The sequence below is a fragment of the Erpetoichthys calabaricus genome, chromosome 6 (genome assembly GCF_900747795.2).
Source record: "Erpetoichthys calabaricus chromosome 6, fErpCal1.3, whole genome shotgun sequence".
NCBI classification, from domain to species: domain Eukaryota; kingdom Metazoa; phylum Chordata; class Cladistia; order Polypteriformes; family Polypteridae; genus Erpetoichthys; species Erpetoichthys calabaricus.
In genome coordinates this window covers 197371599-197397079 of record NC_041399.2, presented here as the reverse complement: position 1 = coordinate 197397079, position 25481 = coordinate 197371599, and the positions used below count along the sequence as shown (strand labels likewise).

The 25481-nt window shown below is 40.0% G+C and overlaps 1 protein-coding gene across 1 annotated transcript in view; it reads right to left on the bottom strand.

Moving 5' to 3' along the window:
• Positions 1 to 11973: 11973 nt before the first annotated feature.
• Positions 11974 to 25481, bottom strand: part of shrprbck1r (sharpin and rbck1 related) — a 55535-nt gene continuing 42027 nt past the window's right edge. Inside the window, exons 10-15 of the mRNA XM_028804278.2 lie at positions 23925 to 24085; positions 21819 to 21930; positions 20060 to 20239; positions 17088 to 17186; positions 16671 to 16814; positions 11974 to 12795 (exon numbers count right to left, since the gene is read on the bottom strand). Of these exons, the coding sequence (XP_028660111.1) occupies positions 12715 to 12795; positions 16671 to 16814; positions 17088 to 17186; positions 20060 to 20239; positions 21819 to 21930; positions 23925 to 24085 (777 nt within the window). The 3' untranslated portion in view covers positions 11974 to 12714. The remainder of the gene's footprint in view (positions 12796 to 16670; positions 16815 to 17087; positions 17187 to 20059; positions 20240 to 21818; positions 21931 to 23924; positions 24086 to 25481) is intronic.

Below are 25481 nucleotides of genomic sequence, written 5' to 3'. Positions count from 1 at the left end.
TCAATGGCAGAGTGCATCCCACTGTTTGGTATGACCTGTGAAGGTCTCTCACTCTTTCAGGATAGTTTTCAGCCTTGTGATTTGGGCAGACCCTTTTGATGCCCTGCCAAGCAGCTTTGTCAGCTTCATTTAGCTCTTCTTCAAATCTCTCATCTTTTAACACTTCTCTTTTCCGAGGACCTACAAAACTGCCTTTCTTTATCTTGGTATCACATTTATTTCTCAAGTACATCAGTCTCATCTTTAACAAAGTTTTTCTTAAGTCCGAGTTTAAAATGCTAAAGAGGAAGTGGTCAAGAAGTGGACTGTTTACCACATTTTTCTTTCAGTGAAGCATGTTTTGGCCACTCTTTCTTATCACAGTGGTTCTTCATGTTCCTTCTGGCACAGTCACACACAAAATAACAATATTTGGTATATCCGAGCAAAAGTTGCAGTCGCCTTTAGATCTCTATAGATATTTAATTTATATTTCTGATACTGAAATCTTTTCTAAAACGAAGTTCCTGTTCTCATAGATTCTTTCATATTAGTAGGATGTGCGATAAATTCCCATCCATGCCTATTTCCATAATGGAGAAGGACAGCTTTCAAGAACAAGTGCCACTCATCCATCCTGGATTAAATAGCTCTCAGAGTAACCTGCTGTGCTGAGCAGTGTAGGAAATGTCACAGTAAACCATTTGCTTAGTGCAGTCGCTGCAGACGACTTGTGTGTGTTTTTCAGCCTCCCAGTACTGCAGGGCTTGGTAGTTCAACCAGTCCAGAGGTGGTACTGGTCTACCTTTTCAGTGACATTATGAGTGAGTGTTGTGTTGTTTTTCCACTCATTATGAAATAGTCATCATTATTAGTGAATTGCAGGTTAAGATGAAGCCAATCACCCGACTCCAAAACTGTACAAATTATGGGATGTGTATATGCAAAAGGTGTATGCTCCCCCATTGTGACCATAAATATTGATTCAAGTCTCATGGGTTACAAACTGACAAGACTCCATATGAAGTTCTACATGCTGCACGAAAGCAAGTTCTGGATACACCTGGAACTCTTTACACAAGTAGACGGACAAAGTAGGAGGGAAAGTAAAGTTTTATATGGCATTGCTACATCACTTTTTGACTGATTGGGGTTACTGTAGAACTATGGACAGTATCTATTATCTCGCCCGAACGGCTTAAGATTTGACTTCAAAGGAAAACTGAGGCATACAGAACTGTACGACTGAACCGTAATGATATGGTGGAAGTACAAGAAGGACGTTAGCCTCCTAAGCACTGTTCACGATGCAGCAATGTGCGGGTAGGGGAAATGTGGATGTCATCAAGTGTTGGCACTGTGGTAACCTATAATAACCCAAGGGGTGAGTCGATTGTGTTCGGTCAGGCACTGACATTCCAAAATATTACAAAAAAAACAAACTTTAGCCCTCTACTTGGACGGTGCCTGTGTGTGCTGGTGACCATTTCAAAACATCACCTGAAACTTGTGTACTAAATCTGCATCAGTACAACAGTGGACACTGGACAGACCTTTCCTACTGTGATTATGTTGATATTTCGGTATTTACATGTTTCTGCTACACATCATAGCATTTTTTTATTGAAAAAAATTGACGCTTTTGGCTTGTTTTTTTCCAGGGTAAACATAAGGCTAAGGAGGTTAGTATTTTTTTTTTACTTTCTTGTATAATAAGTGTATTATCGTAGTATTTCCCTCTACTTACCCTTTACCTGTTCTCTCAAGGGTAAGTGTTCTCATCAAGTTCGTTATCGGGTTGGTCTACTGTTGCAGTTTAAGATGAACACACACATATATAGCTGTACGCCTACACACTGAAACTCAACAGTGCCCCATGAATGACACAACCACACAAGTGCTTTAGGAACAACACAGCCTGTCACTCTCTCAGTGTCTCTCAGACTGCTGTCACTGTCCTGCTCCACAGACAGATTGAGGAGATCGTTCCTCCCCCAAACTATGCGACTCTTTAATTCCACCAGGGGGGGTAAACGTTAATATTTAACATTATACATAGTTATTGTCTGTTTTTTTCACCTGTATTATTATCATTCTTTAATTTAATATTATTTATTGTATCAGTATGCTGCTGCTGAAGAATGTGAATTTCCCATCGGGATTAATAAAGTATCTATCTATCTATCTATCAGCACTTCAAGAGACTTACTTATTATCGGCACAAACAACATACGATATTTTAACTCTTTTAGGGCGGATGTCGACTTTTGTCGACAGGAGGGGTTGAAGGCGAATGTCGACAAAAGTCGACATCCAGGGATAAAGGGCGACAATCAGCTGTTAATGGCGACAAATCTCACTGTCACGTCACAGGCATTCCCTCTGTGCTTGGAGGAATGCTAGACTCGTTGACTCGGCAAATAAACATTGCGTGTGCGTGAGTTGCGAAATGTAAACAATGGCAAGATGGCACCGACATGTGAAAAGGCAGCGAAGCAAGTGCAGAAAAGAAAACACTTGGCAGACGTTGTTTTGCGCATTACCGCGGAGTCGGACTCTTGATTTTTCAGAATCGGACTTTATTGGCAGTGATCAGGAGATCGAGCAAGAGAGTTAGAAGCAGGCATCAGCTGATCAGACACCAGCTGATGCCGCGCGAGCGGATCTGCTGCCAGTTGAGTGCCTTCGCGCAGCCGATGCATGTACAGCAAGGTTCGCATGGGATAAATACACATACATTGATCCGTTGAGAGCCGATATGGCTACCGGAGTTTACAAGACGGCATGGCTTGTTTTTGGACACGACAGATCACCAGCTACTGTACTTCAGGCTGCTCTCTCCTGATGCTGCTTTTCAGCTACTGTCAGACAAACAGGTAGGCAGAGATTTTTTTTTGAATCGCGGGCTGCCTTTGCATCGCATTCTCGTTATTCAAAGTGGAAACCCACAACGAAAGACGAGATGAAGCGCGCTGTGGCATTACAAATAGAGATGGGACAGAACTGGTGAGATAACTTCAGGGAGCATTGGTCCAAACGTGTTTTGTCCCCGGGTGGCTTAGGTACGTGCTGCTGCAAAGTTTTATTCACTTCTGTAATAAACAGAAGCAAATCCCATGGGGTGAGCCAGGCTATAATGCCATACATAAAGTTCATAAAGTTTCAGAAGATGAAAAGAGGTGACAATACGGTTTTCATGCAGGCAGAAAACTTGGTGGCAGTGGCATGGCACGATGGCAAATGGGTGACTTGTCTCTCTACAGTACACACTAACAATATATGTGAGAAAATGCAGCAACAGACAATTGAAAAATAGGCATCAAAACAACACATAGAGAATTCAGGCTCATACAACATGCAAGACAGTAACATTTGTCAAAAGTAAATATTGTTGATTTGATATGTTAAACAATTGCTTTGTGTTCTTTTTTAAAAAATATTAGTTTTTGGAAAAATATTCAGCCCTGGGAGAAAAGAAACAAAAAAAAAATTAGCCCTAAAAGAGTTAATGATATCTCAGACCTAAATATTACTTTTGGTCTCCAAGAATACATTTAAACATACAGTGGTGTGAAAAACTATTTGCCCCCTTCCTGATTTCTTATTCTTTTGCATGTTTGTCACACAAAATGTTTCTCATCATCAAACACATTTAACCATTAGTCAAATATAACACAAGTAAACACAAAATGCAGTTTTTAAATGATGGTGTTTATTATTTAGGGAGAAAAAAAATCCAAACCTACATGGCCCTGTGTGAAAAAGTAATTGCCCCCCTTGTTAAAAAATAACCTAACTGTGGTGTATCACACTGAGTTCAATTTCCGTAGCCACCCCCAGGCCTGATTACTGCCACACCTGTTTCAATCAAGAAATCACTTAAATAGGAGCTGCCTGACACAGAGAAGTAGACCAAAAGCACCTCAAAAGCTAGACATCATGCCAAGATCCAAAGAAATTCAGGAACAAATGAGAACAGAAGTAATTGAGATCTATCAGTCTGGTAAAGGTTATAAAGCCATTTCTAAAGCTTTGGGACTCCAGCGAACCACAGTGAGAGCCATTATCCATAAATGGCAAAAACATGGAACAGTGGTGAACCTTCCCAGGAGTGGCCGGCCGACCAAAATTACCCCAAGAGCGCAGAGACGACTCATCCGAGAAGTCACAAAAGACCCCAGGACAACGTCTAAAGAACTACAGGCCTCACTTGCCTCAATTAAGGTCAGTGTTCACGACTCCACCATAAGAAAGAGACTGGGCAAAAACGGCCTGCATGGCAGATTTCCAAGACGCAAACCACTGTTAAGCAAAAAGAACATTAGGGCTCGTCTCAATTTTGCTAAGAAACATCTCAATGATTGCCAAGACTTTTGGGAAAATACCTTGTGGACTGATGAGTCAAAAGTTGAACTTTTTGGAAGGCAAATGTCCCGTTACATCTGGCGTAGAAGGAACACAGCATTTCAGAAAAAGAACATCATACCAACAGTAAAATATGGTGGTGGTAGTGTGATGGTCTGGGGTTGTTTTGCTGCTTCAGGACCTGGAAGGCTTGCTGTGATAGATGGAACCATGAATTCTACTGTCTACCAAAAAATCCTGAAGGAGAATGTCCGGCCATCTGTTCGTCAACTCAAGCTGAAGTGATCTTGGGTGCTGCAACAGGACAATGACGCAAAACACACCAGCAAATCCACCTCTGAATGGCTGAAGAAAAACAAAATGAAGACTTTGGAGTGGCCTAGTCAAAGTCCTGACCTGAATCCAATTGAGATGCTATGGCATGACCTTAAAAAGGTGGTTCATGCTAGAAAACCCTCAAATAAAGCTGAATTACAAGAATTTTGCAAAGATGAGTGGGCCAAAATTCCTCCAGAGCGCTGTAAAAGACTCATTGCAAGTTATCGCAAACGCTTGATTGCAGTTATTGCTGCTAAGGGTGGCCCAACCAGTTATTAGGTTCAGGGGGCAATTACTTTTTCACACAGGGCCATGTAGGTTTGGATTTTTTTTTTTCTCCCTAAATAATAAAAACCACCATTTACAAACTGCATTTTGTGTTTACTTGTGTTATATTTGACTAATGGTTAAATGTGTTTGATGATCAGAACCATTTTGTGTGACAAACATGCAAAAGAATAAGAAATCAGGAAGGGGGCAAATAGTTTTTCACACCACTGTACAAAGACTCGGCACTCTTGACTATAGGCCATTTATCAGCCAAGAATACCTTACTTTATGTACTGTCCCTCTACTATTGAGTGGAGCTTTCACCCTCAGCCTTAATAACCTCACAGCACAGAGCGTATGGCAAACCTCCAGGTGCTCAAAGAAATCAAACTTATTATTTTAATCACTCTATAGACATTAAGACAAAGCATAGAAAGTTAAAAGCAGCATGGTATTTATTACAAGAATAATAATAATACCACTGGAACAAAGAATAATAGAAAAAAAATACTGATAGTAAAGTCTGAATATATATGGTCTTTAGAAAACGCTTATGAAAAAAAGTAGAGATGACAAGGATGAATGTCCCAGAGCAGCATTTGATTTAGCAATCGGCGTTCATGAAAATACTGTTAACTGACGATTGGATGAAAACTGGTCATACATCTCTTTGTTGTCTTCTCTGATGTCACTCTTCTGTCGTTGCTGTTTCTCTTCTACTTTTCTTTCAAACGAGGCATATTTATTATAAAGTTTCATGCCGTGGTTTCTTAACACATGAATGTTCCATGTACGTGATTGGCTGGTTGTCAATATGATGGATGAATTTTGCTCAAACTCTTTAATCTGTCTTTTCCCAGATAATAAAGTTTTTTGATATTGCCTCATGTCCTCCTTTCTCAGGCTGTAAACCAAATTGTTGTCCCAGATGTCCATCCATAAAGTATTCAATAGCCTTTGGCATGGCTCAATCTTCCTTTCCCAAGCTATAATACCAATTTAGCACTATGCTGTGAACAACTGTTATAAAAGTGAGGTGTAAGGGAAGAGGATATGCCTTTTTATTATAATGCCTCCTACATCTGAATTCATCTTGTTGGGATTGAGCAAAATATAATAATAAAAATATAGAGAATCATTTGTAGATTTTATACACCATAACAGTAAGTAAAAGGAAGGTATTGTAATCGTCCAAAGATTCGATGTCGAGATTTTGATGAATTTTGACGTTTTAGACCTCCCTGGCTTTCTCATATACAAAGTATAAGGAGAGTATTGGAATCATTCAAAAATTCAATTTTAAGATTTTGATGAATCTCAACATTTTAGACCTCCCAGAGTACGAAAATACAATTTTTGGAACTGTCTGTCTCTGTGTGTGTGTTTATAAAAACAATAACTTGAGGACGCTTTCACTTAGGTCAACCAAATTTTACATACAAGTATTAAGATACAAAACGTAGATTTCTATCAACTGTTGAGCTATTTCCACTAACCGAAAGTTGTGCTTTACCATTTATTCATGCAGCTGCAGAGTTCAATTTATTCAACTTTACTTTTATAATAATTGCTCAATATATTATTAATTTGATTTGATTTTTGTTGATGGTTCTTTAACGTACATAATATAAAAATATAATCATTGTCTTGCAGTTTACTCCTCAAATATCCATCCCCATATCTGAGTAATAATAAATAATAATAATTCATTACATTTATATAGCGCTTTTCTCAGTACTCAAAGTACACTATACGAGAAAGCCAAGGGGAGACCACTCCCAACTTTTTTCAGCAATGACGCCAAATGAGCAAAATAATAAGGTGGTGTCACAAGAAAACTAAGCCTTATAGAAAAAAATCTGACTTCCTATTTACAGTGCATCCAGAAAGTATTCACAGCACATCACTTTTCCCACATTTTGTTATGTTACAGCCTTATTCCAAAATGAATTTAATCCATTTTTTTCCTCAGAATTCTACACACAACACCCCATAATGACAACGTGAAAAAAGTTTACTTGAGGTTTTTGCAAATTTATTAAAAATAAAAAAACTGAGAAATCCCATGTACATACAGTGGTGTGAAAAACTATTTGCCCCCTTCCTGATTTCTTATTCTTTTGCATGTTTGTCACACAAAATGTTTCTGATCATCAAACACATTTAACCATTAGTCAAATATAATACAAGTAAACACAAAATGCAGTTTGTAAATGGTGGTTTTTATTATTTAGGGAGAAAAAAAAAATCCAAACCTACATGGCCCTGTGTGAAAAAGTAATTGCACCCTGAACCTAATAACTGGTTGGGCCACCCTTAGCAGCAATAACTGCAATCAAGCGTTTGCGATAACTTGCAATGAGTCTTTTACAGCGCTCTGGAGGAATTTTGGCCCACTCATCTTTGCAAAATTGTTGTAATTCAGCTTTATTTGAGGGTTTTCTAGCATGAACCGCCTTTTTAAGGTCATGCCATAGCATCTCAATTGGATTCAGGTCAGGACTTTGACTAGGCCACTCCAAAGTCTTCATTTTGTTTTTCTTCAGCCATTCAGAGGTGGATTTGCTGGTGTGTTTTGGGTCATTGTCCTGTTGCAGCACCCAAGATCGCTTCAGCTTGAGTTGACGAACAGATGGCCGGACATTCTCCTTCAGGATTTTTTGGTAGACAGTAGAATTCATGGTTCCATCTATCACAGCAAGCCTTCCAGGTCCTGAAGCAGCAAAACAACCCCAGACCATCACACTACCACCACCATATTTTACTGTTGGTATGATGTTCTTTTTCTGAAATGCTGTGTTCCTTTTACGCCAGATGTAACGGGACATTTGCCTTCCAAAAAGTTCAACTTTTGACTCATCAGTCCACAAGGTATTTTCCCAAAAGTCTTGGCAATCATTGAGATGTTTCTTAGCAAAATTGAGACGAGCCCTAATGTTCTTTTTGCTTAACAGTGGTTTGCGTCTTGGAAATCTGCCATGCAGGCCGTTTTTGCCCAGTCTCTTTCTTATGGTGGAGTCGTGAACACTGACCTTAATTGAGGCAAGTGAGGCCTGCAGTTCTTTAGACGTTGTCCTGGGGTCTTTTGTGACCTCTCGGATGAGTCGTCTCTGCGCTCTTGGGGTAATTTTGGTCGGCCGGCCACTCCTGGGAAGGTTCACCACTGTTCCATGTTTTTGCCATTTGTGGATAATGGCTCTCACTGTGGTTCGCTGGAGTCCCAAAGCTTTAGAAATGGCTTTATAACCTTTACCAGACTGATAGATCTCAATTACTTCTGTTCTCATTTTTTTCCTGAATTTCTTTGGATCTTGGCATGATGTCTAGCTTTTGAGGTGCTTTTGGTCTACTTCTCTGTGTCAGGCAGCTCCTATTTAAGTGATTTCTTGATTGAAACAGGTGTGGCAGTAATCAGGCCTGGGGGTGGCTACGGAAATTGAACTCAGGTGTGATACACCACAGTTAGGTTATTTTTTTAACAAGGGGGCAATTACTTTTTCACACAGGGCCATGTAGGTTTGGATTTTTTTTCTCCCTAAATAATAAACACCATCATTTAAAAACTGCATTTTGTGTTTACTTGTGTTATATTTGACTAATGGTTAAATGTGTTTGATGATCAGAAACATTTTGTGTGACAAACATGCAAAAGAATAAGAAATCAGGAAGGGGGGCAAATAGTTTTTCACACCACTGTAAGTATTCACAGCCTTTGCTCAATACTTTGTCGATGCACCTTTGGCAGCAATTACAGCCTCAAGTCTTTTTGAATATGATGCCACAAGCTTGGCACACCTATCCTTGGCCAGTTTCGCCCATTCCTCTTTGCAGCACCTCTCAAGCTCCATCAGGCTGGATGGGAAGCGTCGGTGCACAGCCATTTTAAGATCTCTCCAGAGATGTTCAATCAGATTCAAGTCTGGGCTCTGGCTGGGCCACTCAAGGACATTCACAGAGTTGTCCTGAAGCCACTCCTCTGATATCTTGGCTGTGTGCTTAGGGTTGTTGTCCTGCTGAAAGATGAACCGTCGCCCCAGTCTGAGGTCAAGAGCGCTCTGGAGCAGGTTTTCATCCTGGATGTCTCTGTACATTGCTGCAGTCATCTTTCCCTTTATCCTGACTAGTCTCCCAGTTCCTGCCGCTGAAAAACATCCCCACAGCATGATGCTGCCACCACCATGCTTCACTGTAGGGATGGTATTGGCCTGGTGATGAGCGGTGCCTGGTTTCCTCCAAATGTGATGCCTGGCATTCACACCAAAGAGTTCAATCTTTGTCTCATCAGACCAGAGAATTTTCTTTCTCATGGTCTGAGAGTCCTTCAGGTGCCTTTTGGCACACCAACACTACCATGTGCCTTTTACTAAGGAGTGGCTTCCGTCTGGCCACTGTACCATACAGGCCTGATTGGTGGATTGCTGCAGAGATGGTTGTCCTTCTGGAAGGTTCTCCTCTCTCCACAGAGGACCTCTGGAGCTCTGACAGAGTGACCAGTCAGGGAGGTGACCAAGAACCCGATGGTCACTCTGTCAGAGCTTTCTCTTCAGTTTCCATTCAAATATTTTATTAAACCAGACAGATGACCATGAATACACATGGATGAAAATGTAAAGAAGTTAGATGGAGAATTGTGGGTTCTTGTCATCTACTTCTTATTGCAAATATGGAGGTATTAAAACTGTGAATGCAGCTGTTCCAGACTAAAAGAAGCAATTGACGGTGTGGAATCTGAACAAGCAAGACAACTAAAATGGAGCACAACAATGTTGCTTGAGCCTTAAGCACTTCAATAGTAATAACTGACTTCTCATTTAGAAGATAGTCTAACGTCAGCCACTTTGGCCTTCCAGGACCAACTTTGCAGACACCAACTCTACAGAACTGTTAGCCCAAGGAAGACTACTCATTATCCTGTCTCATAAATTTCCCTGTTTAATGGCAAATCTGGGTGGTGCTGCCTTCATTGCCTTCCAACATTTGTATCTTCTTGGTAGTCCAATAAATTAAAACATTAAAATTCTTTGCATTTATATAGCGCTTTTCTCACTACTCAAAGCGCTCAGAAATTGCAGGGTAAGGGCCTTGCTCAAGGGCCCAACAGAGCAGAGTCTCTTTTGGCATTTACGGGATTCAAACCGGCAACCTTATGAATGCCAGTGCAAATCCCTAGCCTCAGAGCAACCACTCCACATTAGAAAAATTGAGACGAGGATAGGCCATTCATCTTAACAACTTCATCTATCCTATTCATCCAGATTATCCAAAAAATCATCAAGTTGAGATTTGAAGGTTCCTACAGTCCCCCCACACTACTTAGTACTTTATTCCATGGTATTTTCTAACATTTGTGTGAAATCTGCCCTTAACAAATTTACATCCATGTCCCATGTTCTTGTTGCAGAATTTATTTTTAAGTAATAACTGGGATCCTCTGTACTAATTCCTTTCATAATTCTAAACACTTAAATCAAGCCGTCCTGTTAGTCTCCATTTGTAAACTAGGAATGTTCAACTCCTTTAATCTCTCCTCATAGCTCAGACCTCTCAGTTCTGTCGGATCAGTCTAGCTGCTTCCTTCTGGACTTCTTCTAGTGCTGCTATGTCATTTTTGTAACATAGACACCAAAGTTGCACATAGTGGCCCAGATGAGGTCTCACTAGAGAGTTATAAAGCTTAAGTATAAACTCCCTTGTACTCCATACATTTGGCTACATAACCTTTAGCTTTCTTAATGACCATTGTACACTATTTGGATGTAGATAGCAAGGAAGTGGAAATTGTGCGTTCAAATCTAACATTTTTGTTTTTCAGGTGTAATACTTCATATTTATTAAGTCATGTCACCTCTGAATCTTAATTTGCTTTAACTGAATAGGTTCAGCTCCTTTAATCTCTTGTCATAACTCATAAATCAGAGAATCGGCCTAGTTGCTCTCCTTTGGACTTGCTCTTGTGCTGCTGTGTCTTTTTTGTAATATGGAGACAAAAGCTGAACACAGCACTCCAGATGAGGCCTCACTAGTGTGCTATATATCTTAAGCATAACCTCCATTGACTTGTTCTTCACACATCATGCTGCATAACCAAACATCCCATTAGCCTTCTTGTCCACTTCTATACACTGTCTTGATATACTGTGGACAGTAAGGAGTCAACTACTACTCTCAAGTTGTACTTTCAAGTTTCAAACCTCCCACATTTTTACTTCTTACCTGTAATACTGAAGGGGAAGGATCCACAAACTCTTCAAAAGCAGCAGCCACATTAGCACAAGGCACAAAATGTAAAGCTAATCACATTTTAATGTATAGACGGACCTTTTTGTTGTTTGTCATTATTGTTAAAGTCTAATAATTAAATTCCTGTACTTTTCTCCACGGGCGGCACGTGGCGCAGTGGTAGCGCTGCTGCCTCGCAGTTAGGAGACCCGGGTTCGCTTCCCGGGTCCACCCTGCGTGGAGTTTGCATGTTCTCCCCGTGTCTGCGTGGGTTTCCTCCGGGCGCTCCGGTTTCCTCCCACAGTCCAAAGACATGCAGGTTAGGTGGATTGGCGATTCTAAATTGGCCCTAGTGTGTGCTTGGTGTGTGTGTGGGTGTGTTTGTGTGTGTCCTGCGGTGGGTTGGCACCCTGCCCGGGATTGGTTCCCTGCCTTGTGCCCTGTATTGGCTGGGATTGGCTCCAGCAGACCCCCGTGACCCTGTGTTCGGATTCAGCGGGTTGGAAAATGGATGGATGGATGACTTTTCTCCACCACAACTTTCTAACACAACCCACCACCTGCACCACTGGAAAGATAGATTTTGCATGCATTGAACCAAACAAGAATTTGGAATACCTGGCAAAAAATGGTGTCAGTGATACCTTGAAAGTGAGTGCTTTTGTCACCACACACAATTGTTACTGAGCACTTTTGTCCTGTACCGTTCAGTCATGCCAGCTGTGAAGAAACATCTGCTTACTCTTCACTTGACTGGGTCCATGACTCATACATGAAGAGAGTTTCGAAAATCCCCTGAAAATCAAACACTTGAATAACAGATTAACAGTTAGAGTGAAGGGGTATGACTTTTCCTTGCTCCTCTAAAAAATAGTTTATTGAACAAAGAAACGTACAAAAAGTTTGGTTTGTTTTCTTTAACTCAGGCAGTAAAACAGTGTTGAATTTCACATTAACCATAAAACACATTCGAGGCCTGCACTTCTAATTTTAAATTTACTGTACATGACATAAGGTGTTGGAACCCTACATGCTGCAATAATACCTTTCGGTGATTAAGCCCAGAATTTATCAAAATTGGTTTCATTGTTAGAAAGACAATAAAGCTTCCCCATCTGTCTGCATACTAAAATCAGCCAACTTTCAGTCCTTTCAGCACAATCTTATGAAAAAAGCAACCAAAAGCTCAGAGGATAAAGTGCCTAAAATTGTGCTGAGATTAAAAAATGTAAGGCAAATAAATAACTGCTGAAATTAAAGCAATCATAGACAAACGTATTATTGGAATCAGCTTACAAGGACTACACCTGAACTTCTCTTCATCATCAGTTGTGTCAGTTTGTTGTCTCCTTAGTGCATTCTTGCAGGGTGTGTATGTCATGGAGCTCCTCGTCGGACCCATGTCCCTTTGCAGACAAAATTGTGAAGAATTCCGATGAGCCAGTAACAGTATATGAAAATGCTAACGGTTTGAAATTCTTTGGATTTCTTGAATTCTGTAGGCCTTTGAGCACAAATGGTAATACTAAATTGTCTTCTGTTAACAGGAGAGCCGGGATGGGGCTAGTGACAGTTCTGGCATTGGGGGTGGCACCTCTGCTTGTTAATGTTGCATCGGCATCCTCCACTCGTGTCTCCGGGCCCCTGCAGAAAGCAAATAGCAGCCAATTTAAGGTACCATGTAACTTTGTAAATTAGTTGTTAACACTGGTGCAAAGCAACAAATTGAACTTCATCAAAGTCATATTTAATGTAAAAATACAAATAATTCTGGAGCTTTCACAAACCTACTTTACTACACTGTCTTCAAGGTCAGGTCAGGTTGGGGAGCATGCATTGGTACAGTGCGTTGCCGCACCACTACACGTCGAAACAGCTTGGGAGCCTAGTTGGCAAGCCCCCCAGGCAGACATGTGGTCCAGTCCCATCCTCTTGAAATGACCCCCTATCTGCTGCAGCCAGGTGTTATGTGAGCGTCCCCTTGGCCTGGTCCAGCCACTTGGGTCCTCAACAATGAGGATCCTGTTATAGCCAGATCACACTCGGGGAACTGAGCCACATAGCCATAATGCCGTAACTGATGCTCCTTCACAATGCAAGTAATGTGCCTCATCGGGACTCCATCAGCAACCGCTCATTTGACACAAAATCAAACCAGTGGTTCCCACGGATTCTTTGAAAAGGCACAGTACCAAAGGAGTCCAGTCTTCATCTCATGTCACTGGATAGCGTCCATGTCTCACAAGCATATAGCAAGACAGAAAGCACCAGGACTCTAAAGACTTGGACCTTTGTACTTTTGTAAAGATATTGGGAGCACCACATACCCTTCCCCAGTGACCTCATGACCCCCCTTGCTCTCCCAATCCATCTACTGACTTCATAGGAAGAGTCAACAGAGACATGAATGTCACTGCCAAGGTAAGTAAACCTCTCGAGAAGGCTGACACTCTCTCTGCAAACAGACACACTGCTGATGGCTGTGCCATCAAGGTCTTCAAGGTAGAAGACTTTTTACGATTTCTGTATAACGTGTTCTTAATTGTTTAAATCAATCTTTATGACCTCCTTCATAGTAAGCACCAGAGTTGGGAGTAATGTGCTACTGTAATCTAATGACACTTCCCAGTAATGAAGCAATGTAACCTGTTACAGTTTAAGTTGCTATAATCGCCAGTTACTGACTTTTCTTAGAAGTATTGAAATTCTCGTAAACAGTCAAGTACAAAGAAAGTATTCAGTCCCCTTTACTTTCTTCACATTTTGTTATGTTGCAGCCTTCTGCTAAAATCACTTCCATTCATTTTTCCCTCATCAAGCAACACTCAATACCCCAGAATGACAAAATGAAAACAGGAATTTTGAAATTTCAACAAAATTATTAAAAAGTAGCCAAGATACCTGTCAAAGACAAGTAATTTAAGTATTTTAAAAATATTTGATATCTCTTGCCCGATGTGTAACTTCAGTGCCTTTCCTCTGTATCCTCACGTGCCTGAACCTCTCTTGGCCAGCGTTCCCCTTCTCAAGTGTGTGCTCGTAAAGCCTGCTTCTCAGACTCTGTTATTCTGAGGCGCTTTGCACACCTCCTGTCTGCTTTTATAATTCCTGCCTTAGAAGGCGACTCTCAGTGTGCCTCCTATGCCTTTACTTCTCCTCATGTGTCTCACACTCGTACTTCCCATTTCGATCAAATCATCAAAGCTAAACTGACCAATCAGATTTCTCAGAGGGACCAGACACACTCACACATACCCCTTATTGTTTTATTATATAATAGATAAACACTTGAAATATTTAATTGACACAAGTACTGTATTCAATCTCTTTGCTATGACACTTGGAATTTGGCTTAGGTGCATCCCATTCTGTTGATTATCTTGGACATGTTTGTACACCTTGTTTGGAGTCCACATGTAGTTAATTTTATTTGATTGATTAGGAAGGGTGCACACCTGTCCCTAGAAGGTCCAACAGTTGACAATGTGTATCAGAATAAAAAACAAGCCATGAGGTTGAAGGGATTGCCTACAGAGCTAAGAGACAGGATTGTGTCGAGGCACAGATCTGGGGAAGGCTACAAAAATTCCAATTCCTGCAGTATTGAAGATTCCAAAGAAAGCAGTAGCCTCTATAATTCTTAAATGGAAGACATCTGGAACAATCAAAACTCTTCCTAGAGCTGGCCATCTGACCAAACTGAGCTAACAGAAGAAAAGGACTATGATAAAAGAAGTGACTAAAAACCCGATGGTCACTCTGGCTGAGATCCAGAGAACCTATATTAGAGATGGAAGACACCTCCGGAAAGGCAACCATTACTGCAACACCCTATTAATCTGGGCTTTATGGAAGAGTGGCCAGATGACATGTGAAAGCCTGGAGTTTGCATAAAGACACCTAAAGTGCTCTTATGCTATGAGAAACAAGATTCTCTGGACTGATGAAATTAAGATTGAACTTCTTCATCTCAATTCTAAGTGTCACATCTGGAGGAAACTTGGCACCACTTCCAATCTGCATAATACCATTCCACTAGTGAAGTATGGTGGTGCCATTATCAAGCTATGGGATTGTTTTTCAGTGGCAGGAACAGGGAGACTAGACAGGGCTGAGACAAAGGTGAACGGAGCAAACTAAAGAGATTAATGAAAAGCTGCACCAGAGCACACTGGACCTCAGACTAGGCCTAAGGTTTACCCCCCCAACAGAACAATAAACCTAAGCACAAAGCAAAGACAACACAGGAGCGGCTTAAGAACAGCTCTGGGAATGTCTTTGAATGGCTCAGCCACAGCCTGGACTTGAACCCAACCGAACACTTTTGGAGAGATCAGAAAACACCTGTCCACTGCTGGTTTCCATCTGACCTGACAGAGCTTGAGAGGATCTGCAGTGAAGAATGACAAAAAATCTCTTATGGGAAAAGGATCTCTTAACTCAACATTTCAGAAAAGGAGTGGAAGGCAGCCATGCACAGAATTCACTCGAGCTCCATATGCACAAAGCATACAATTACTCAACTTAAAATTATATATCGAGCGCGTCTGGCTCATTTAAAATTGTCCAAAACGTTTCCAGGGAAAGATCCAACCTGCGAACCTTGCAATCAAGTTCCAGCCTCATTGGGCCATATGTTTTGGATGTGCACAAAATTAACATCATTTTGGACCAATATCTTTAAATACCTTTCAGACAGCCTTGATGTCACAATCCCTCCTAACTCATTAACAGCTGTGTTTGGTGTACTTCCAGATGGGTTTAAAGTGGAGAAGGACAAACAAACTGTGATTGCCTTTACTACACTATTGGCACGCAGACTTATCTTGCTCAACTGGAAGAATCCTAACTCATCTCTTTTCAGTCCGAGGGTAACTGATGTTATGTACTATTTGAAATTGGAAAAAATCTAAATCTCATTTAGAGGATCTGTACAAACCTATTTCAAAACCTGGCAGGATGTAATCAATAATATTTTAGAATAAGCATTTAAATTGAGGAAGCGGAACCTTTTCCCTTTTTTTATTCTATTTATTTTTATTTATTTACTTATTTTTCCTACTATTAAAGTTTTTCTCTGTTGGCCTAGCTCACTTTCTCATGGGTGGGGGCTGATTTGTTTCGAACCTAGTTTCATAAAACTTGACTTGCTTATATGGAATGTTATTTGATTTTAACAAATTCAATAAATCTCCTTGTCCATGTATGTGAATTGGGACATATTTTCATGGGTTTTGAGAGTAACATTAAAGTATTTAGTAAAGTGATTATTTTTTACAGCAAGTAATGAGTAAATTAATTTTATTACAATTTCAGAAAAGTAACTAGTAATTTGCAACGAGTTACTTTCTCTTTGTAATTAACCCAACTCTGGTAATCACCACCATAAGGTGCTTTTCAAATAAGGCTATCAACTACTGTATATTTCTTATATTTCTAATGTTTAATATATATGTCAGATTTTCTCTTAAGTCTAAGAAGAGTTTAATCATTTCAGCTGAATCATCTCACAAACTTACCCGTGGCCCCCATCGTGGACCTTTGGTTACCCAACAAATCTCTGTATGACACATAGTGCAACGTATCCAATCACACCCTTCTTTCTTCTGCACTATGATTCGACATTTAGGACAGTGCATGGCCTCACCTGTTCTGAGGAGGGTCTGTGAAGTGGAATAAGAAAGTGCTGATGACAAGCAGGAGAAGAACTGTGTACCACCTCACTTAGTCGCCACAATTCTATTTTTTAAGACAACAATAAAGATAATTCTTAGCAAAGAGAGATAGAAACGTGTGCACAGAAGCAGCAAGGTAGGACCAGATTGTATTCTTAGATAGATGAAAGCAACTTCATGTGAGAAACAGAGAGACGTACAGAAGCAGACTGATGCAGAAATAAGCAACAAAGAGGCATCACAGAGTCCAGGATTCCTCACATTGAGCATCTCACTGGTTTGTTGAGCAGCAGAGTCATTAAGTGCTCGGATGCGGAGATCATCCTGGTACTGTCTGCAGTTCATTCCCTCATGGATTGCCTTAAAAAGAAACAAAAAAAAAAGAAAAATGTTAATGTCCACAGTGAGATATTTGATACACCTACAGTGCATCTGGAAAGTATTCACAGCGCATCACTTTTTCCACATTTTGTTATGTTACAGCCTTATTCCAAAATGGATTAAATTAATCTTTTTCCTCACAATTCTACACACAACACCCCATAATGACAACGTGAAAAGAGTTTACTTGAGGTTTTTGCAAAAGTATTAAAAATAAAAAAATTGAGAAAGCACATATACATAAGTATTCACAGCCTTTGCCATGAAGCTCAAAATTGAGCTCAGGTGCATTCTGTTTCCCCTGATCATCCTTGAGATGTTTCTGCAGCTTAATTGGAGTTCACCTGTGGTAAATTCAGTTGATTGGACATGATTTGGAAAGGCACACACCTGTCTATATAAGGTCCCACAGTTGACAGTTCATGTCAAATTACAAACCAAGCATGAAGTCAAAGGAATTGTCTGTAGACCTCCGAGACAGGATTGTCTCGAGGCACAAATCTCGGGAAGGTTACAGAAAAATTTCTGCTGCTTTGAAGGTCCCAATGAACACAGTGGCCTCCATCATCCAAAAGGGGAAAAATTTCGAAACCACCAGGACTCTTCCTAGAGCTGGCCGGCCGTCTAAACTGAGCGATCGGGGGAGAAGGGCCTTAGTCAGGGAGGTGACCAAGAACCCGATGGTCACTCTGTCAGAGCTCCAGAGGTCCTCTGTGGAGAGAGGAGAACCTTCCAGAAGGACAACCATCTCTGCAGCAATCCACCAATCAGGCCTGTATGGTAGAGTGGCCAGACGGAAGCCACTCCTTAGTAAAAGGCACATGGCAGCCCGCCTGGAGTTTGCCAAAAGGCACCTGAAGGACTCTCAGACCATGAGAAAGAAAATTCTCTGGTCTGATGAGACAAAGATTGAACTCTTTGGTGTGAATGCCAGGCCTCACCTTTGGAGGAAACCTGGCACCGCTCATCAACAGGCCAATACCATCCCTACAGTGAAGCATGGTGGTGGCAGCATCATGCTGTGGGGATGTTTTTCAGCGGCAGATACTGGGAGACTAGTCAGGATTAAGGGAAAGATGACTGCAGCAATGTACAGAGACATCCTGGATGAAAACCTGCTCCAGAGCGCTCTTGACCTCAGACTGGGGCGACGGTTCATCTTTCAGCAGGACAACGACCCTAAGCACACAGCCAAGATATCAAAGGAGTGGCTTCAGGACAACTCTGTGAATGTCCTTGAGTGGCCCAGCCAGAGCCCAGACTTGAATCCGATTGAACATCTCTGGAGAGATCTTAAAATGGCTGTGCACCGACGCTTCCCATCCAACCTGATGGAGCTTGAGAGGTGCTGCGAAGAGGAATGGGCGAAACTGGCCAAGGATAGGTGTGCCAAGCTTGTGGCATCATATTCAAAAAGACTTGAGGCTGTAATTGCTGCCAAATTTGCATCAACAAAGTATTGAGCAAAGGCTGTGAATACTTATGTACATGGGATTTCTCAGTTTTTTTTATTTTTAAGAAATTTGCAAAAACCTCAAACTTTTTTCACGTTGTCATTATGGGGTGTTGTGTGTAGAATTCTGAGGAAAAAAAATTAATTTAATCCATTTTTGGAATAAGGCTGTAACATAACAAAAATGTGGAAAAAGTGATGCGCTGTGAATACTTTCCGGATGCACTATAAGTCCAAATGTACAAAGTTTTCCTCAAAATTAAAAGAACATATTTTTTAAAGCACCAGCTCAGCGAATGACTATTCCGATAATCTTTGCAAAAAAAATAAAATAAAAAAATACATAAAATGAAGTTGTGATTTGAAAGACACTAGTGTACTATTTCTATCAGGTTGCTAACATATTCCATGCATCTGTGGTTCTCTGTATGAAGAAATACTTTCTAAAATTTGTGTAAAACCTACCCTTAACCTGCCCCTATTTTTTAAAGAACAACTGTGTTAAATGTAACAAGCGGCCCCTAGCCTACTCACTCCCTTCATTATTTACAGGAAGAGACAAGGATGGGCAAAGATTTAAACCCAGCACTGACCAATGAGTCACAAAGCTATCCTACTTATACCATGTCATCGTAAATCTCAGTTGACTCCAGCCGAAAAGATAACTCTTTCAATCACTTTTCAAGGCTTTGCAGAAAAATGTTGCAGAAAATAAAATAAATATGTAATAATAGATTAGATTAGTATACATAAACTTTATTAATCCCAAGGGAACATTTACATGCATACAGCAGCAGAAACAGTTCTCCAGTTTTAAAATTGTGAGAGAACTTGAGAACTTGAACTCAATCCTGGCTGCACTGGATGCTAAACATGGTGTGACTCTGAAAAGAATGCCATCCCACAACAGAGTGTGCACACACAAGCACTAGAACATTACGACAATTAACTAATGACAATCGACCTAGCTGCCCATTTTTTCTTTTCTCATACAAACAGTAGGTAAATAAAAAGGGAAAATACTACAACACAGTCAAAATTTGGATTTTGAGTTTTCAGCAGATTTTTACAATACAACCACTTTCGGAGTGATGTCTGTCTGTTTCTGTGTATGTGTGACGATGCGAATCAGTGGATACAATAGTCCCAAAACTAATTATTCAATTCAAATTAATCTTTGAAGACTTATTAGCATTATACAATGATACGTCTCTATTGATTCTGAGGAAAAAAATGCTGTAGTAGGTTTTACTCTACAGAGGTAACAACTTTGCATTTTTTAACCATGCATTTGTCTACAATATTTTACAGCTAAAATCATAGTTGTATGTATGGAAAGAAGTGTCCCTGTAGAATAACAACAGATGACAAAGAATGGTGAAAGAAAGTGGGTTTCTACCTTGCAGGTAAGACAGTTGCATTTCTTGCAGATGGGGCAAGTAAACTCATTGACGTTGTCCTCATATTCACACCAGCCCCGGCAGTCCGGCGTGGCACAGTGGTAACTGTTTTCTGTCCTAGACTCTGCTTTGACAAGGCTGCGGTCCAGAAAGCACTGGTACTCATCTTCAGACAGGAGCTAAATAAAGTCAGGATGGTAGAAAGTAAGATTAGTGGATTTAAATAGGAATGCACAAAGAAAAAGGGGAAGAGTAAGAGAAAGTGGAAGTTGATTGAAAAAATAGCAACTCTAAATAAAGCAAAAACACTTCAGCATCTCATCAGGTTTAATCAGAGTGTTTTGCTCAATGTACTGACCAGGCTACCCCTAGTGGTCTTGCAGTGTTCTTAGCCCTGACAGAAATTAGGCAGATAATTGTGCTTTAGGGGCTAAGGTATTGAACCTCTTCTGCACACTGTGACCCTGAGCAAAACACTTAACCTGGGCTTCAACCATACAAAATGTATGTAAACAACTTGCACTATATCCTGAACTTATAAGTCACCTTTGATAATGGCAATATAATAAAAAAGTATTTAAATGTTGTGCATCCCTTATCTAAAGTGTTCCAAAATGTGAAACTGAAACTGCTGTTGTTCAGTTATGATGATAGAGTCAAAGTCGATGCAAGGTTTAAAGAATTGGCAGCTAAGTCCATGAAAATATAAATTGCAAAATATGCATTCGAAGTAAACGGTGTATCGCACCTTGTCAAAAGGAGGTGAATGGGACTGCTGTTAACAGAGTTGATAAAGAAGAGCCACAGGAAATGTAAATTTCAGTATTCAACACACCTGAATCAGTAAATGCACCTAATGACACCAGTAGAAGCACAAAAATGGCTGTGTAGCAACCACCTTCTTACTGGACATCTAAACAAATAACTAAAGGAAGTTAACACTAATGTCAAACTGGAAATACATACATGCCATTCCAGAATATAGCCAAAGCATTTTATTTAACACATAGTATATACATAAGACCACAATGCTTCTCTAAACTCTGTTTGCTGTTGATATTCCATAGAATGATGCAATAGCCAAAGTGACAGAAAGACATTTTAGCAGGCATAAGCATTTTTCAAACATGTGAAGCCAAGTAGAGACAGTGGTCAATGTGTCTGTCTGTCACTGTGGTCATTGCAATGTACAAATTAATTGTTAAGCATCAGTTATCTTGTGCTTCTGAGATCCTGAGTGAATAATAGATATTTTAGCTGTTTATTTCCTCACAGCGTCAAGCATTTTCCTCAGTTTCTTTTGCTCTCTCACTAAAACCCCAGCGGTTTAAAGTGCATGGACAAGGGTAATGCAATGGAACCTGTAATAATAGCTAACAATGCAAAAGATAAAGACTAAATTGTGTTTAGTTCTTCATCTGATATTATTCAGTTTTAGCTTGTCTTCTTTAATATTATTTCAGGAGTAGTAAAACTTGTAGACAATTCATGACTTCTTTCATTAATAAGTTCTGATTATGTATATTCCTCAACCGCAATTTGAAAACACTCAGGCTTTGTAAGTAACTCACAGGGGTACATAGCACTGGTCAGGGTAGGGGCACCAATTAAATTTTGTAACAAAACATTGCCTGTACTAAGGGAGATGCTGTTCAAAATTTTGTTGAGACAGGTTCAACAGTGTGCATTTGTGTACCAGACAAACACACATTCAGCTTTATATATTGTATTAGTCTGTATTTTTTCTGCTCTGCTCACCCCTCGAATCTCCCTTTCCAGCATCTTGCTGTTACAAGCATAGGTGTCATCTCGATATGGACAGGATACCTCTGGGTCTTCACTCAGCTTAATCACTGAACGTAAGCAGTCTCTGGTTGCACAAAAGAGGTAACAGGTTATACAGCATGCCAACCCACTAGAGCACATAAATACAAAGAACATGCTGCTCTGCAGGATTTTAGGTGCAGCTGATTGTTCACGGTAACCATGCCCATCTGAGCTGTGTGAGTTCACCTCAGTGTTTGTGAGATCTGAAGTTTCCTTATGCAGTGATCATTTCTTTTAATGTGTGTGGTCAGTTCTATTAATTTATATCACACGTGTCGAACTCCGGTCCTCGAGGGCCGCAGTGGCTGCATGTTTTTATTCTAACCAACTTCTTCATTAGTGAGCCTTTTTACTGCTAATTAACTTCTTTTGCTTTAGTTTTAATAAACTTGACTCAGGCCACTTAATTGTCTCTTTTTCCTTAATTAGTAGCCAAACAATAATGAGACATCAGACAAGCCACCATATGACAGAAAAAACAGAAAAATCAACAGATTTGGAAATGTCTTCTGTGGCAGAATGAGAGCAGCAACAAGCCATTGAATTAAATAACGGGCTTAATTAACAGCAAGAATCAGCTTCTCATTAAGAGACTGGTTGAAGTGAAATTGGTTGGAGTTTGAAATCCCAGTTTAGCTGGTCATCTGTTGGCTCGTTTCACGTCTCATTTCTGTTTGGCTTCCATTTAATGAAGAAACAAATCAATTCAGAGGCCTGAATCCTTAAAAACAGGGCTATTGAAATGAAGGGAAGAGGAGTTAATTAGCAGTGAAAACTACTCACTGATTAGGAAAAGGGTCAGAATGAAAACCTGTAGCCACTGCGGCCCTCCAGGCCCAGAGTTCGACACCCCTGATTTATATGGTCATGGTAATATTATAGAATGTAATTGCACTTGTATAGTCTGATCAACTTTTGAATGTGTGTACCATGGATTCAGAAAATATTCAGACCCCTTCACTTTCCGTAAATTTTACTATTCAGTAGACTACATTTTAAATGAATAAAATTGTAATTTATGCCCATCAATCTACACTCATTGACCCATAATGACAAAGTGAAAACATGTTTTTTCAAAAAGGTTTGCAACTTTGTTAAAAATCAAAAACTGAAATCTCTCATTCATGTAAAAGTGTTCAGACACTTAATTTAATACTTTGCAGAAGTCATTTTGGCAGTAATTATAGGTTCAGCTCTTCTTGGGTTAGTCTCACCTGGAATGGTATTAGAGGTGATGAGCAATTCCTGGTCTTCACCCAAACTGTTCAATGTTGTCTCATTAGACCAGAGAATCTTTTTTTGTCATATTCTCAGAGTTCTTTAAATGTCGTACAGCAAACTCCACATGGGAGTTAGCCACTCTACCGTCCCCGCCAGATTTATGGAGAACTGATGACATGATGGTCCTCCCATCTCAGCAGAGGACTTCTGAAGCTCTGTTAGAGAAACCATTGAGTTCTTGGTCACCTCCCAGACCAAGGCCCTTTTTGCCTAGGGGAAGGGCCCTTGTGGTTCCAAACCTACTCCATTTAACAATTATTAAGGCCACTGTGCCTTTGGAACATTCAAAGATTTCGGAATGCTTTTATCTACTTGCCGTGGTCTATGTCTGTGTGTGTGTGTGTGTGTATGTGTGCGTTATAATCTACAGATGTACTAGGATCATCTCAATGAATGTGCACAAGTGTGTTTTGAATATTAATGTTTTTTGCTAATAATGTGTTTGTGAAACAGTACTGAGTTCTAAAGTGGTCAGCTATGTAACCGTGTGTGTGTTGTGGTGGTCTGACTTTGCTGTTTGCTCAATAAAATCCTCTATATGTCAGCATAAAATCATTAGCTTTTACTGTGGGAACTCCAGCATTCACCTACAGCATGTTTAATTATAATAAAGTCATAATAATTAGCTTGAGTATATCCAATTCCTCATTTATATTTGCATGTAAAGCCTTCACTTGGACTGCATTGTGCTAAACCATCATTGTTAGCCTGGCGACCCACCAGCATCAGCATCCTCACCTCCTGTCATGCCCTCACCTACAGAAACAGTGCAGACACTCTCGCAGAAGTACCCCTTCCCCAGGTGCCAAATCCAGGTAGCAGATGCGGCATTCCACTGCTTCACGGTTGGCCACAAGATTCTGGGAGTCCGCCTGCCGCAGCATTTCAAAATTGTGTAGGCGCTCAGTTTCCTGTATCTGTGGTAGAGGGGCAAAATTTAGAATAATTAAAAGTCCTGGAAATACCTGTTCTACTATAAATTACCATCTACTACATTATAAATTAGTGTGACAGGGGAGCCTAAATTTCCTGTTACTTAAATTATAAGATACCACACACAATTTTGAAGTTTTCATTGGTGCATCTGCGCTAAGTACTTTGGTAAAGCAGAAGGCACAATACTTTTAAAGATATATGTGTTATGCTAACTGGAAACTCTTAACTTGACCTGACATGGTTACATGTGTGAGTGTGGTCTACAAAAGACTGTTGCCCTCTCCAGGTATGTTCGTGACCCTGAAATTATATTAAGCAGCTTAAGTAAATGTTTGGAAACCTCTGGTGAACAGAAAAGGGCATCCCCATTGGAAGGGAAACAGTAGAACCCTACCTTTTCAGCAGCCAAGGGTTCACTTTGATTAATTAGCATGTTTGCTGATTGCCCACAAAATTCTTGATTACCAGTTTCTTTGTTAATTAGAAAAAATGGTTAAAGTATTAGCTTAGGTAGTGCAAAAAATGTATCTATTACTCATGCACTGTTTTTGGTGTTAATGGCACTTTCCAAGCATCAATAAAGTTCTTATTCATCTCTTTGCAGTGTGGCATATTAACAGTCTTTAATACATTAATAAAATTATTTGTGAAGATGAAGGATTCACAGGTCTTATGCTTAACTATGCAATATCAGAAATCTGTCTCACTTGCCACATTGCACAGATAAATAACCACTTTATTGATAGTTTGTAACTGTGATTAAGACTAAAAGAAGCCTTTGCTAAAGTCTTATTACATAACAGGTAAAATATGTATTTTTGCAAACTAAAGTGTTACTGAAACAGTAAGTGTCTTTTGTCCCTATATTACATGCATCCTTTGCTTGTGACACTACAGTATTTTCATCTATATCTTGCATTGCTGTGTAGCCTTTAGTTCTTACTTTTTATGTGCAATTACATTATTTGGTGCATTTATTCTAGGACTGTTTGTCAGGATTTAATGCCTGATGTTGCTGGGTTTGGTTCCACTCCCCAGGGATGCAGAAAATGGATGAATTGTTTATGAGCGAATGGACTTTTTTAACAGCTCCTTCTAGTGAAAAGAGAGAACTAGCTTAGCTTCAGGAAAGACTTACTGAAATGGTAACTTTGTTCACATTAGAACACGATAACAATTGTGATGAGAATTGGCCATTCATCCCAACAAGCTTGTTCATTCTAGTCAATTAAACTGTCCAGAATTACATCAGGTTGCAATGTGAAGGTCCCTAATGTCCTATTCTCTGCCATACTACTTGTTATTGTGTCTATAGTTCTTTGCGAAAAGTAAACTTTCTAACATTTGTGTAAAATCGACCCTCAACAAGATTTCAGA